Here is a 14,804-nt window from a genome sequence, read left to right on the forward strand (position 1 = left end):
TACTGCCACAAAGGCTTTTCTTTGTATAAGAATTTCATGTAATACAATGTCATCACCATCTTACTCTGTTACTGAAATTACACTCTTGAAACTGTGCTTCATCTTCATTCTCCCTCAATCACCTTCTGAGATGTGGAAGTATTGTAATGAGGCCTTTCAGATACAATGGTTGTCCATTTCAGTCTACCATACCACTAATTTTTTGTATAATATTTTATCTTTCTTCAGCACTTAGCAAAAAAGGGCTCTGAGCACTATGGGACTTAACATCTGTGGTCATCAGTCCCCTAGAACTTGAACTACTTAAACCTAACTAACCTAAGGACATCACACACATCCAAGTCCGAGGCAGGATTCGAACCTGCGACTGTAGCGGTCACGCAGTTCCAGACTGAAGCACCTAGAACCGCATGGCCACACCGGCCCGCTAGCACTTAGCACCTCAAAACACTTTAACTTACAGTTGCAGTCTTCTCCTACTTCATGTGAGTGAACCTTTAATTTCTTCATGACTGTGCTCATTCGCCCTCATAACTGCCTTTTCCTAACATCCGAAGTCTCTGTCTTTCATCCTCAGATGCAATACTCATCATTCAAGATAAATAATAAACTCTTAAAACGGAAATGAATAACCTGCATTACTAAACAGAATGTCTCAAACTAAGGGACAATAAAGGAAAATTCTCTGTTTCTTGCTTCGACATTGTCAACCTACAAGGAATCTAAAACCTAAAGAAAACATTGGACAAAGCATATTTATTCCCTGTAGCGAGACACATTAGCATGTTCTTTCCCTGCATGGGTAATCTAAAATATGTTACAGAACATAGACTATGCATATTCTCACACTGTCCAATTAACAATATTAAACACAGAATCCTGTGTGTGTGTGTGTGTGCGGGTGTGTGTGTGTGTGTGTGTGTGGGGGGGGGGGGGGGGGGGGGGAGCGTGTCTTGCAGATGCACAACCAGGATGATTCTTTTTTTTTTTTTTTTTTTTTTTTTTTTTTTTTTTTTTTTTTTTTTTTTTTTTTTTAAATAATCATGACATTCCGCCTGAGACCCCTTCAATGTCTGTGATACTGTTTTTAATTTTCTTGTATATAATTTTTTTTAAATTTGAATTTCAAAACTTCCTTGTTGCTCTGTAGAAAAATGTATAGCCTTACTTTAATTCTATGTGGTCTTCTCCCCTTCCAGTTCCACTGGTTTCTCTATCTTTCTAAATATTCCACATTTTATACACGACTAGGCATTAAAATTGAAACATCATGAAAACAGCAAAAAACATCAATTTCTCATAAAGTGCAGACCTACAACATTCTTGAATATGCAAATTATTATCTAGAGAGAAAAATAAATCATGCTACTGCATCCGAATACATTCCATTGTACTTCACCAGCTATTCTTGTCAATATTTGCTGAAATAATGCATTGCAGTTGATTTTTAGCCAAACTGTGCAACTACAGAGAATCTTTATGAATTTAAACCAAGTCTGTTTTTCTACATAAACTTTAAAACAACCATGTGAGTGTAAAAATACAGTATTTATAATGCTTGCAAAATGCCCAGGTAATTACCTCTTCCTCTGTCTTTACAATGAATGTCAGCCCAGCATGCATAAATCAGCAACTGCAAAATAACAGAAGTAGCTAACATTATACATGAAGTTTTCATGTACACCTTACAATTCCATCCTGGAAATTTATTTGAAATTTCAAATTTTCCACTGCCTTTCTTTTTCATGCTCTTTAGGAAAATTATAATAAATATAATATACTGAGCATTATTTCAGTTTACTTGCAGTGTAAGTGATACAAAAGACTGAAGATAAAAAGAAAGAGATGGACTCTACCCCACAATCCTCAGATTATCATTCTGCACTCTTCCCACTGAGCCAATGCTGACAGGAAACTATGCTAACTGGCTCATGCCTAGCCTGACCCACGCAAAAAATGCTGATTTTCTCTAAACACTTGGCCATCTGGAGCTCCCTCATCCATGACTTTAATTTCTGGCCAAACCCTGCTTGTCATAAATTTGAATGAAATCTGTGATGAAATGGAAGTGCAGTCCCTTGTAAGAAAAATAGGTTGTGAGGTAGCAATGAAGGTGGATCTATGCAAGTAACATTTCAGCACAACTGCACGAAGCAACTTGAAGTAAAGTCATCCAAATTCTGTATAAAAGGAAAGATTACACACAAGGTTTCCCACACGGAAATTGCATCTGAACGTTGTTTGCGAGAAGATGTTATGCCTCATGTACAGATATCTAACAGCATGCCTTGAAATTTGACAGCAAAAGGATAATGGTCCATTGAGACTGCAGTTTATTGTTCTGCAATATTACTGCCCATGTTTTTCAGTATCCCATGAATGTTATACAAATACGGAACTGATGGAGTGGGGTAGGTCATACTCAACACTATGCAGGTTCTCAATGGCCCCACACAACTAGCAGCCAAGAGGATAGACATGTTCTTCACTTGGCCATGTAAAATCATATGGCCACCCAGAGTGAGGAAAAGGGCTTATTTGCAGAAGACAGTATGCCAACATAGCTCCATGTCTCCTGCATACAGCATCGTGATGACTGTATTGTGTTTTGAGTATCTGGGGAGAATCAACATAGCCAGGTTGTTTACCTTGAGGTTGAAGCTCGCTTTTCTGTCATTTTTGCTTAAAACAAATTTGTTTTCGGATACGATCGTCTTGAGTCAACACAATTTTTTCTTGGTTTTACTCATACATGTTTAGCTGAAGATACAGCATTGTTTTCTTTCTGTTAAATAACAGGAAAATTGATCATTACTCTCTGAATGCATAACAATTTCAGGTTTTTAAGAACAGTATTCACCAACTTGATAATTTTTTTACATTAAGTTCTTTATGGTTGCACATTAGAAACTGTGAAAGAAAACCAGGTATAATCAAAAACACAGAAAACCACAAAAAATACAGCATTTGGTATCAAAAAATTCCGTAACATTTGTAACTTCGCACCAACGGTGTGTCAGAGCAAAATGCGGTTGGTATCCCTGCACACACCTGTGTTTAATGTGTAGCTGCTGGAAGTTTCATTGTTGTCTGTCTGTTAGTTATCGTTCAGTGCTGTATTGAGTAGAACATCATGTTGCACAGTTTGCACATTTGAAAATGATGGAGTTAGAGAAGCAATTTGTCTGCATTAAATTTTGTGTTAATTTCAAAAAAATCTTTACAGAGACACATCAAACGATGCAGGAATCCTACATTGATGATTGCTTAAGCCATACTCGGTGTTACAAATGATTCACACAGTTTAAAAGTGGTCAGATGCAAGTTAAAGATGACACCCTATGATGTCTACCAACAATGCTCATGTCAGGAACATCAATGAAGCTGTGCGTGCCGATCAAAGAGTGACTTTCTGAAAGATTGCAGAAGAATGTAACATTTCAGTTGGATCATGTCATGAAATCCTAAAACAGTATCTGGGAATGCATCGTGTTGCCACCAAGTTCGTCCCACAGCTCATGAGTCAAGACCAGAGACACCTTCGCCATGCAATCTGTGAAGAGCTATTAGATCATGCAAATGACAATGAGATGTTCCTTAAGAGAATCGTAATTGGTGATGAGGTGTGGGTTTACGGTTAGGATGTATAGACCAGGGTTCAGTCTCACAATGGGTTGGTAAAGATTCTCCAATACCAAAAAGAATTTGTTAAGGCAGGCCAAATGTCAAAGCCATGTTGATAGTTTTCTTTGACTTTGAAGGATTAGTTCATCATCATGAATTCATGCCACAGGGACAAACTGTTAATTGATGGTACTATTGGGACATATTGCGATGATAGCGAGAAAATAAGAGAAGGAAACGGTCTGAAATGTGGTGTGAGAATTCATGGCTCTTGCATCACGATAACACACCATGCTGGTACGTGATGTTGCACAAAAAACAAAATCACTGTGCTGCCTCATTCTCCGTACTCTCCAGATGTGGACCCTGCGGGCTCTTTCTTAATTTCCAAAGTTGAAAACCACACTGAAAGGATGAAGATTTGCAACAATAGACAAGATAAAATAACATTTGCACGCAATCCAGCAAAAGGTGTACTAAGACTGCTTCCGGATGTGGAAACAGCATTAGGAGTGTTGTATCAATTGTGGAGGAGAGTATTTCGAAAGAGACCATGCACGAGAAGTAAAAGGTGAGCACAGAAAAATTTTTTGGCTAAGTTCCAGAACTTTTTGAACAGACCTCGTACATAAAAATATTTGTTATCAAATCTTTTCTTAAAAAAACTGAAATTTCTATATGTACAGGTAGTAAAGAGCAATTGTCATTTAATAGAAAGAGAATAGAAACCAGATGATGATGCTGGAGCTTCCACAAAACACGTCTAGGTAAAATTAAGAAAAAAAATGTGTTTTCTCATGGCAAAACATACCTGACAACAAATTTATAGCTAGTCTGTACTCATCATTCTCATAAGTGTTCAGCACCTGGCATGTTGGTATGTGGTGCCACTAAGAATGTAACATGATCATCTCTCGTTCCCACAACCAATAATTTGGACAGCAGCCATTACATTTCTGACAAGTTAAAGACAATGGCTGTGCCATATCTTCAAGGTCACTCTGATGTTTTCTTTCAACAAGATAACACAAGATAGCATATTGCTCACATTGTTCTGATATACCTCAATACAGAGGGTCTTCATCTGTTGCCCTGGGTAGCACATTCTCCTAATCCCTCACTCACTGAAAACATTTGGTCGTCAACTGCCAAGAGACTGGCATGCCATCACTTGCCAGGCACAACACAACCACTGATGAACTCTGGCACAGAAATCAAGCAGCACAGAATGATGAAACCATTGTTGCTGCCAGAGGTTGGTAGATCAGTTTACAAAATTTTGCACCCTGTACACCCTCAAATCACAATTTTAATCACGTGTTCTTCCTACCATATTTATACACAAAAGTAAAACAATGTTGCAATTTTAATGACCAGAAGTGTATAATATAGGTACATCATACACAAAAATACATACATCACAGTCACTCAACCACATCATTAAGCTTAATAAATTTAGTTATGCTGTTTTATCCCACTTCTCAATGTAAACTTGGGTTTGATGAACATCTTTAAATGCTATCCCTCCATAATGTTACCTACAAGTAATAATGACTAAATTAAAGCTACTTCAATTACTTACCATGGACAACAAGGTGCTACATGAATACAATGACCAGTTGCTGTTACAAAAATAACTGAGATTTGGCATATTATGTAACTTAGCAATTGCTCATCATACACTAACAAAGAGATTTGTTGCAAATGCCACCTAAGGGAAACAATAATGATACTTACCTTTGACATAGCCAGTCAAAATAACTTCTATTTCAGGCTGTTTCTTGAACTCTGTGTTTTCCACAAACTCATAAACGTGATGTCGTCCACGTAACTTTTTTGGTTGCTGTGACTTTTTATAAAGACCTGGAGGCCACTTCCTTCTAAGAATCACTGTTGTCTAGAATTAAATAATGCAAAAACATTTAGTTCAGTAAATGTGCCAGTTACAATTATTTTCCATGAACTCGATAAAAACTTGTGCAGCACAATGCAGTTTAACCCATACCCAGCATGTCACATACCTCATTACAAAAAGGTAACAAATATTCTATTACCTGGAGGGTACCAGAGACAGTTAAGTGTTATATATGAATATTTTTGACATTGGTGCTTGTACTGAATATATATCAAGCCATTTTCAAAATTTTAAAATGACTGGAATACAAGAGAAGTCATCAATCAGTGTATAAGTGTGAGCAAATGGTGCAGTATTTAAGCAAGCTGAATTTCTTCAGGCAGTCCTGATTTGTCTTGTGCTGGGAGCCATCTTATACCAAGTTAGTCCAATAAGTTTCAATTTGGCATTGTGGAGGCAGGAAGTGTGCAGCCAGGAGTTGTGAACCTTAGTATGTATGCCACCAATGTGGGGGCCGAGGTGCTTCTGATGCAGAGGAGGCACTTCTATGTAGTGTGATTTAAGCTCTTTAGTTGGTGTGGCATGCAAGGACCTACCCACAGAGTGCCATTGTGCTTTGAACATGCTCAAGGCCGGGTCCCAAGGCTTACTGTTGTCTTTACATATCAGCGCATCTTGTATCCAGATCTCTAGATTCTTTTAAAATGTGATCAGAGAACATGTAGACCTGTTTTAACAATTTGGTGCTGGCCTAATTCAAGCTATGTCCATGGAGAGGCAACACCCCACCACAGCTGACTTTGTTGGTTGTTCCTGTATGACACTTGTGCTCCATGCAGCTTTCCTTTATCATACGGATGAACTGGCCTACATAAACTTTCCTACACTGGCATGGGATGCTATAGACTTCTGGTTTTCAGGGTCTTAGGTCATCCTTAAATGATACCAACAAGTCTCTTGTATTGGCAACATGCGAAATACACACTTGATGAAACGTTCCCAGGGCAATCTCCTTTTTTTGCAGCTGTGTTACCAACAAAAGGGGTAAATGTTATCACAACAGGTTTCTCTTCTTCCTTTAGAAGCTGCGAACTAGACTCCTTCAGTTTTATGGCACCTTGATCATTCGGTCATTATAACAATTCTTCTAGAAGACTGTCTGCAGGAGCTGTAAATTCCATTGATGAACTCGGATGGTCAGAGGATTCAGGAGCCCTGTGCAACAGTGTTACGAGGATGCCTTCTTGTCGTGAAGGGGCATGACAGCTGGGAAGTTTGTGCATATATGTATGTCAGTGGAGCTGCCCCCAAAATACTGCAGACCTAAGCTCATTATCGAAAGGGAGGGGGTATATAAAAACATGCCCAGCCAAAGACAAATTAGTCATCAGAACTGCCTGAAGATGTCCAGACATCAGCTTGCCAAAATACTGGACAATTTGGATGATACAACTCAAGTGAACACCTAACAATGCACTAAAATCACTGTATAGCTTCACACTACATATGACTCCACACCATATGCACAAAACTCATTGGTAAGAACTGTTACAGAAAAAGGTGACAGAAATGATTAATTTTGAAACTAGGAAGTCTTTCTTCAAAATCAAAAAATCATTTGGAAGAAAGTTACTCTGGATCCTCAGTCAACAAGCCACATGTAGTGATGACACATACAGCCCCTGCTAAAATACAAACTAATGTTGAGTAGGAGACCAATAGTCTCTGGACACTCCACTGAACCCAGCCAGTATGACATAACATACATATCGGAGTTTAAGACCAGACACAGTGTGCCAATATTGTGAATGTATTCTCTGAATAAACTCTTCTTGGTTTATAAGCCACACCATTTTGAATAAAACACTTGAGCTTTCGACGGCCATCTCTGCTATTGTTGTCAGACGTTAAAAACCACTAATTGCCATGACTAGCATGGTGTTCCACTCATACGGCCACAATTGCAGAATCTGGACCCAATCAGAGGGGGCAGAAGTGATGCTTGAGCAGAAGGCAAGATGCCTCACAAAACCTCAAAGCTGGCGTGGGACCATTGACACCAGGTGGCATGAAGAAGTGGCACCACATTTGCAACTGCCGTGCCTGCTTCCTCCAAGTGTCAAGCATCCATCTTTGTGCTTTCACTTCATATCCAAAGCCCTGCCCCCACACCCTACTAAGTGTGTACCACTGGTCTCTGTTACAAATGTTGTTGTTTATTCTCATTTCAGCCACCTCCTTTATAATGCAACCCCAGTACGATACACCTGAGCCAAGACTCTTGTCTTTCCAAATTGAATTTTATGCCCATTTCCCAGGCAATGCTCAGCTATGGGTGACTTCTCAAGTTCCCTTCACTTAAAATGTCACTTCTGCTCAGTACAACAATCTGCAAATGTGAAAACTGTTTTACCTACATAGTTGCTGCCAGTTTCGCAAGGGACACCATACACACTGGGCACTTAAAGAGCTACATTATCTTTGACAGGGTGTAACGTGTCTGGGATCCTGGGAGGAGGGCCAGAACACTGGTTTCAATCCATGTCTTTGCAGCATATGTCCTAACTTCCTGCTCGTTGTCCCGCAATATGGCGGGAATGCAGCTGGCTTGGCCTCATAAGCAGTTTCATAAGGATCCTTGCTTTGTGATACCTGAAAGTATTTGCAATGTCTCCCTTGTTGCAACCATACTCCCTGGATACACCTCTCAAACACTGTATTTCAGACTGTATGTGGTCGCCATCAGCAATAATTTTTGCTCTATGTACTAATGTGTTCAGGGCCACTTTCTTTGTACAGTGTGGTGAAAACTACTGATGTTTAAGTACTAATCAAGTCAGTCTCTTGTCTGCTGTTTAACAAAAACATTCAAGGCTAGTAGCTTACCATTTCCAGTTTGACAGTAAATTTAATATTTAGATGGACACTGTTCATGTGACAGAAGAATGGCTCTGTATATTTTCATTGTGAAGCCATATCAGGAAGGTGTCATCAACGTATATCAGGAATGTGTCATCAACGTACCATAGTAAATAAGACTGACACAAAAGTCCCAGAATTCAGACCCTGGTCCTCGAAGCGCTCCATGATATCATCGCGGTGCCACCCACCATCCCACAATATTCAACATGGTACAAGGATTACATTGTTGTTAGGACATGACAGAACAACTTGATAATCCCAGATGAAAACTGTTGGGCCAGATTGGAAGCTACTTCAAAAATTAAAGATAAATAAAACATAAAAATGTAATTGCCTGATTATACAGGGTGGTCCATTGGTAGTGACCGGGCCAACTATCTCATGAAATAAGCATCAAATGAAAAAACTACAAAGAACGAAACTCGTCTAGCTTGGAGGGGGAAACCAGATGGCGCTATGGTTGCCCCGCTAGATGGTGCTGCCATAGGTCAAACAGATAACTGCTTTTTTTTTAAAACTAGGAACCCCCATTTTTTATTACATATTCGTGTAATACGTAAAGAAATATGAATCTTTTAGTTGGACCACTTTTTCGCTTTGTGATAGATGGCGCTGTAATAGTCACAAATGTATAAATATGTAGTATCATGTAACATTCTGCTGGTGCGGACAGTATTTGCTTCGTGATGCATAACCTGTGATAAAATGGACCGTTTACCAATTGCGGAAAAGGTTGATATCGTGTTGATGTAAATAGTATTGTGATCAAAATGCCCAACGGGTGTGTGCTATGTATGCTGTTCGGTCTCCTGGACGACATCATCCAAGTGTCCAGACCATACGCCGGATAGTTAACGTTATTTAAGGAAACAGGAAGTTTTCAGCCACATGTGAAACATCAACCACGACTTGCAACAAATGATGATGCCCAAGTAAGTGTTTTAGCTGCTGTCGCGGCTAATCCGCACATCAGTAGCAGACAAACTGCACGAGAATCAGGAATCTCAAAAACGTCGGTGTTGAGAATGCTACATCAACATCGATTGCACCAGGAATTGCATGGCGACGACTTTGAATGTCGTGTACAGTTCTGCCACTGGGCACAAGAGAAATTACGGGATGATGACAGATTTTTTGCACGCATTTTATTTAGTGACAAAGCGTCATTCACCAACAGCGGTAACGTAAACCAGCATAATATGCACTATTAAGCAATGGAAAATCCATGATGGCTGCAACAAATGGAACATCAGCAACCTTGTCGGGTTAATGTATGGTGCAGCATTATGGGAGGAAGGATAATTGGCCCCCATTTTATCGATGGCAATCTAAATGGTGCAATGTAAGCTGATTTCCTACATAATGTTCTACCGATGTTACTACAAGATGTTTCACTGCATGACATAATGGTGATGTACTTCCAACATGTCCGGCACATAGCTCGCATGCAGTTGAAGCGGTACTAAATAGCATACTTCATGACAGGTGGATTGGTCGTCGAAGCAACATACCATGGCCCGCACATTCACCGGATCTGATGTCCCCGGATTTCTTTATGTGGGGAAACTTGAAGGATATTTGCTATCGTGATCCACCGACAATGCCTGGCAATATGCGTCAGCGCATTGTCAATGCATGTGCGAACATTACGGAAGAAGAACTACTCGTTGTTGAGAGGAATGTCATTACACATATTGCCAAATGCATTGAGGTTGGCGGATATCATTTTGCATTCATTGCATTAACATGGTATTTACAGGTAATCTGTAACAGCATGCATTCTCAGAAATGATAAGTTCACAAAGGTACATGTACCACATTGGAACAACCGAAATAAAATGTTCAAACGTACCTACGTTCTGTATTTTAACTTAAAAAACCTACCTGTTACCAACTGTTCGTCTAAAATTGTGAGCCATGTGTTTGTGACTATTACAGCGCCATCTATCACAAAGCGAAAAAAGTGGTCCAACTAAAACATTCATATTTCTTCACGTACTACACGAATATGTAATAAAAAATGGGGGTTCCTATTAAAAAAAAAACGCAGTTGATATCCGTTTGACCTATGGCAGCACCATCTAGCGGGCCAACCATAGCGCCATCTGGTTTCCCCCTTCAAGCTAGACAAGTTTCGACCTTTGTAGTTTTTTCGTATGACACTTATCTCATGAGATATTTGGCCCTGTCATGATCAATGGACCGCCCTGTATATTACTTGAAGGATCAAGTAACCCTTTCTCCACAAGTGTGTCTTGTATTTGCACTCTCATAAAAATGTGTTTACTGCCAGAATAAGTGCCTGGAGAGAATTATGTGAATTCAAATTTAGGCCTGCAAGTCCAAGTATTCCAAACAGCATACACAGGAGTTACTTGTAGCCATTTTTACTGTTAGAAATATTATTGAGAATTTGAAATACTATGGAAGCACTCAAATAAACTGTCACAGACTGAAAAATAAACTGATACTGGCAGTCAAATTCCATAAGTGTACTTTAAGAACAAATCTTCTTCTACAAAAGTCTTCTCCTTCAGTTCAGGTTTGGAGGTCACAGACAGCAAGAAAAACTTAATTTTTATTTATTCATTTATTTTTTGAGCCATAAAAGGAAGACCGTTTGGTAGAAGCTAGTGCTCATTGTTGATTTATTCAATGAAAGAGCAGTCTGGATCACACTTTATTTTTTCACACGAACTATTACAAGATACGAGGGCAGTTCGATAAGTAATGCAACACATTTTTTTTCTCGACCAATTTTGGTTGAAAAAACCGGAAATTTCTTGTGGAATATTTTCAAACATTCCCGCTTCGTCTCGTATAGTTTCATTGACTTCCGACAGGTGGCAGTGCTGTACGGGGCTGTTAAAATGGCGTCTGTAACGGATGTGCGTTGCAAACAACGGGCAGTGATCGAGTTTCTTTTGGCGGAAAACCAGGGCATCTCAGATATTCATAGGCACTTGCTGAATGTCTACGGTGATCTGGCAGTGGACAAAAGCACAGTGAGTCGTTGGGCAAAGCGTGTGTCATCATCGCCGCAAGGTCAAGCAAGACTGTCTGATCTCCCGCGTGCGGGCCGGCCGTGCACAGCTGTGACTCCTGCAATGGCGGAGCGTGCGAACACACTCGTTCGAGATGATCGACGGATCACCATCAAACAACTCAGTGCTCAACTTGACATCTCTGTTGGTAGTGCTGTCACAATTGTTCACCAGTTGGGATATTCAAGGGTTTGTTCCCGCTGGGTCCCTCGTTGTCTAACCCAACACCATAAAGAGCAAAGGAGAACCATCTGTGCGGAATTGCTTGCTCGTCATGTGGCTGAGGGTGACAATTTCTTGTCAAAGATTGTTACAGGCGATGAAACATGGGTTCATCACTTCGAACCTGAAACAAAACGGCAATCAATGGAGTGGCGCCACACCCACTCCCCTACCAAGAAAAAGTTTAAAGCCATACCCTCAGCCGGTAAAGTCATGGTTACAGTCTTCTGGGACGCTGAAGGGGTTATTCTGTTCGATGTCCTTCCCCATGGTCAAACGATCAACTCTGAAGTGTATTGTGCTACTCTTCAGAAATTGAAGAAACGACTTCAGCGTGTTCGTAGGCACAAAAATCTGAACGAACTTCTCCTTCTTCATGACAACGCAAGACCTCACACAAGTCTTCGCACCCAAGAGGAGCTCACAAAACTTCAGTGGACTGTTCTTCCTCATGCACCCTACAGCCCCGATCTCGCACCGTCAGATTTCCACATGTTTGGCCCAATGAAGGACGCAATCCGTGGGAGGCACTACGCGGATGATGAAGAAGTTATTGATGCAGTACGACGTTGGCTCCGACATCGACCAGTGGAATGGTACCGTGCAGGCATACAGGCCCTCATTTCGAGGTGGCGTAAGGCCGTAGCATTGAATGGAGATTACGTTGAAAAATAGTGTTGTGTAGCTAAAAGATTGGGGAATAACCTGGTGTATTTCAATGCTGAATAAAACAACCCCTGTTTCAGAAAAAAATGTGTTGCATTACTTATTGAACTGCCCTCGTATCTTACATTAATTATTTCTCTCTTACAGACATGCACTGTGTCTTGGTTTCTCATAAATTATGATTCCTCTCTTCAGAATATCTAAAATTCACTATCGATTTTATTTTCATTTTCTCTCACATTTTTGTGACAAAGTATGATGGTAGTCGGCCAAAACATGTTACAGGTCATTCCACATGAACTGTCCTAGGGCTCCCAGCTCAACCATCTTCAATTTTGATGAATTTTGTACAGTGTGTATCTGAGGGGCCCTACATGACCTTATGCAAGGTTTCAGGCTCACCTGTAACTTGGTTGAGGTGCCAGAGCCACTTTAGTGAAAACCACTTTTACTGAGACCGAAAAGTCGCGAGGAAATCCTCAAGTTTGGCATTCCACTGTTCCTAATGTGAAAGAGCTAGGTTTCTGGATATAGTGGTACAACTTTTTATGCTCTACAAGAAAATGATGGATGTAGAGTTCAGAAAGCAATGCATTAGGCATAATCTCAGTTCAAAGTGGGCAACAATTCATGTCATGAGAAATTTGTCCCATAGTTTAACGAGGCATAAGTAGTGGAGAAAGTGCACTATGGACCTGGTTTTTTGCCTAACTACAGTCTGTCTGGGTGTTTAGTATATCACAAATTTGGGCCTGGCTTGTGTGTTTAATTACTGTGCTACCATCCTGTAAATTTGCTAAAAAACATGAATGTATCAAAATATACCTGTGTTCAAAGTCATGTGTCTCAAAATGGACACCTACGACATTATATTCATTAACACCATTCAACAGGGCACACTTCATTCTATTAGAAAAACTTATTTTCATTTCGGTGTCTCTTTGGATGAGGTGCAAAAACTGCAGATAAACTATTGAATTTTTTTGTATTTTTTTGTAACTCGAGAAAAATCCTTACATGGGTCCACGGTGGCTATGCCACTACCAATCTCAGTGACTAGTAGCCTAATACCCATGCAAGGTGAGCCACGGGTGGGTTTCTTTACTCCAGGTTCCCAAGCCTGAAAGTGGAAGTCTAGCAGGTTCCCACGCCGGAATGTATCTAACAGGTTCCCAACCTGAATGTGGTTATCTAACAGGTTCCCAAGCCTGAATGTTGGTATCCAACAGGTTCCCAAGCCTTGTTTGGGTCTCTTTGTGATTTCCAAGTCATAATGCACAATTCCTCAGTTGTTAAATGCTTTAAATTTGTTGTTGATGTCCAAAACTATTGATTCCAGCAAACTGTATTGCTGCCCCATCATTGAAGCAGCTGGAGGACAATGTATCATTTGATATGAATCTGAAGTCGCTTTTCATCAATTGGCACAAAATGATGATGGTCCTTGTACCAGACACTGTACATCCATCCCAAAAGGTTATCAATTTTTTCATCTTAAATTTTTTTTTTAACATAGATAAATTCAATGCCATGCACATTTTTTGGCAATATTCAAACAGATCAGTTGGTATTAAGATTTGGTTGACAACTGGGTGCTGAAGGCTAGCTCTTGCTGCTAAATGCTTAATTGTGCCCCCAATTCCGCCTCATGGTGATTTGCCTTGGCTTGTTCCGAAAAAATTGCATTCTGCAGTAATGACAAAATCTTTTTCATGATGGCAAACATTTAGGAAGCTCTTAAAATTTTTGTACTGTGCAACAGAACTGCCACTAAAATAACAAATATGCTTAATTTATTTAAAAATGCACTTCAGGAATTTGATCAAGTACGTTAAAAATGCATGCACTGCAACTGTGTCATGTCGGAGGCAATCACTGATTATGCAGTAGCTGACGCTTTTTAGGTCTTCATTATCTTTGTAGTAAATGACAAATGGATGTATTTTTCAAATGGCTCTGAGCACTATGGGACTCAACTGCAGTGGTCATCAGTCCCCTAGAACTTAGAACTACTTAAACCTAACTAACCTAAGGACATCACACACATCCATGCCCGAGGCAGGATTCAAACCTGCGACCATAGCGGTTGCGCGGTTCCAGACTGTAGCGCCTAGAACCACTTGGCCACCCTGGCCGGCGGATGTATTGTAGCTTGACTATTTTTACAATGGAATCCTTGAACTGCATCTTGGACAATTCAGGAGTAATTTTCAGCAAAATCCATTAATATTATCAAGTCTCCTGGTTTGAGGCCTTCTTTAGTGAACTGCACTTGCTCTGATGCTTTTCAATGTAGTGGTGAGTAGAATGGGCTAAAAGTTTTGTAATTCTTCAACTGTCATTTCTCTGGTTTCAAGTGTATCTCTGTCCGTGTGAATCCATTGTTTGAACTGAATTGTACCTTCAGGATCAATATCTGCAAAAGCACTTTCCAAATATTCCTTCTGTTCCTAGACTTACTTCACAGCAAT

At 40.0% G+C, this 14,804-nt stretch overlaps 1 protein-coding gene across 2 annotated transcripts in view; it reads right to left on the minus strand.

The window, feature by feature from the left end:
• The window catches only part of LOC126185894 (39S ribosomal protein L9, mitochondrial), a 43,674-nt gene that overhangs the window by 23,813 nt on the left and 5,057 nt on the right, over positions 1 to 14,804 (minus strand). The window contains exons 1-2 of one of the 2 annotated variants that reach the window (XM_049928167.1): positions 5,362 to 5,503; positions 1,582 to 1,633 (exon numbers count right to left, since the gene is read on the minus strand). In XM_049928167.1, the coding sequence (XP_049784124.1) occupies positions 1,582 to 1,633; positions 5,362 to 5,370 (61 nt within the window). In that variant the 5' untranslated portion in view covers positions 5,371 to 5,503. Of the gene's footprint in view, positions 1 to 1,581; positions 1,634 to 5,361; positions 5,522 to 14,804 lie in introns of those variants that run through there. The other variant, XM_049928166.1, reaches the window with a different exon arrangement.

Source organism: Schistocerca cancellata, chromosome 1 (assembly GCF_023864275.1).
Source record: "Schistocerca cancellata isolate TAMUIC-IGC-003103 chromosome 1, iqSchCanc2.1, whole genome shotgun sequence".
NCBI classification, from domain to species: Eukaryota; Metazoa; Arthropoda; class Insecta; order Orthoptera; family Acrididae; genus Schistocerca; species Schistocerca cancellata.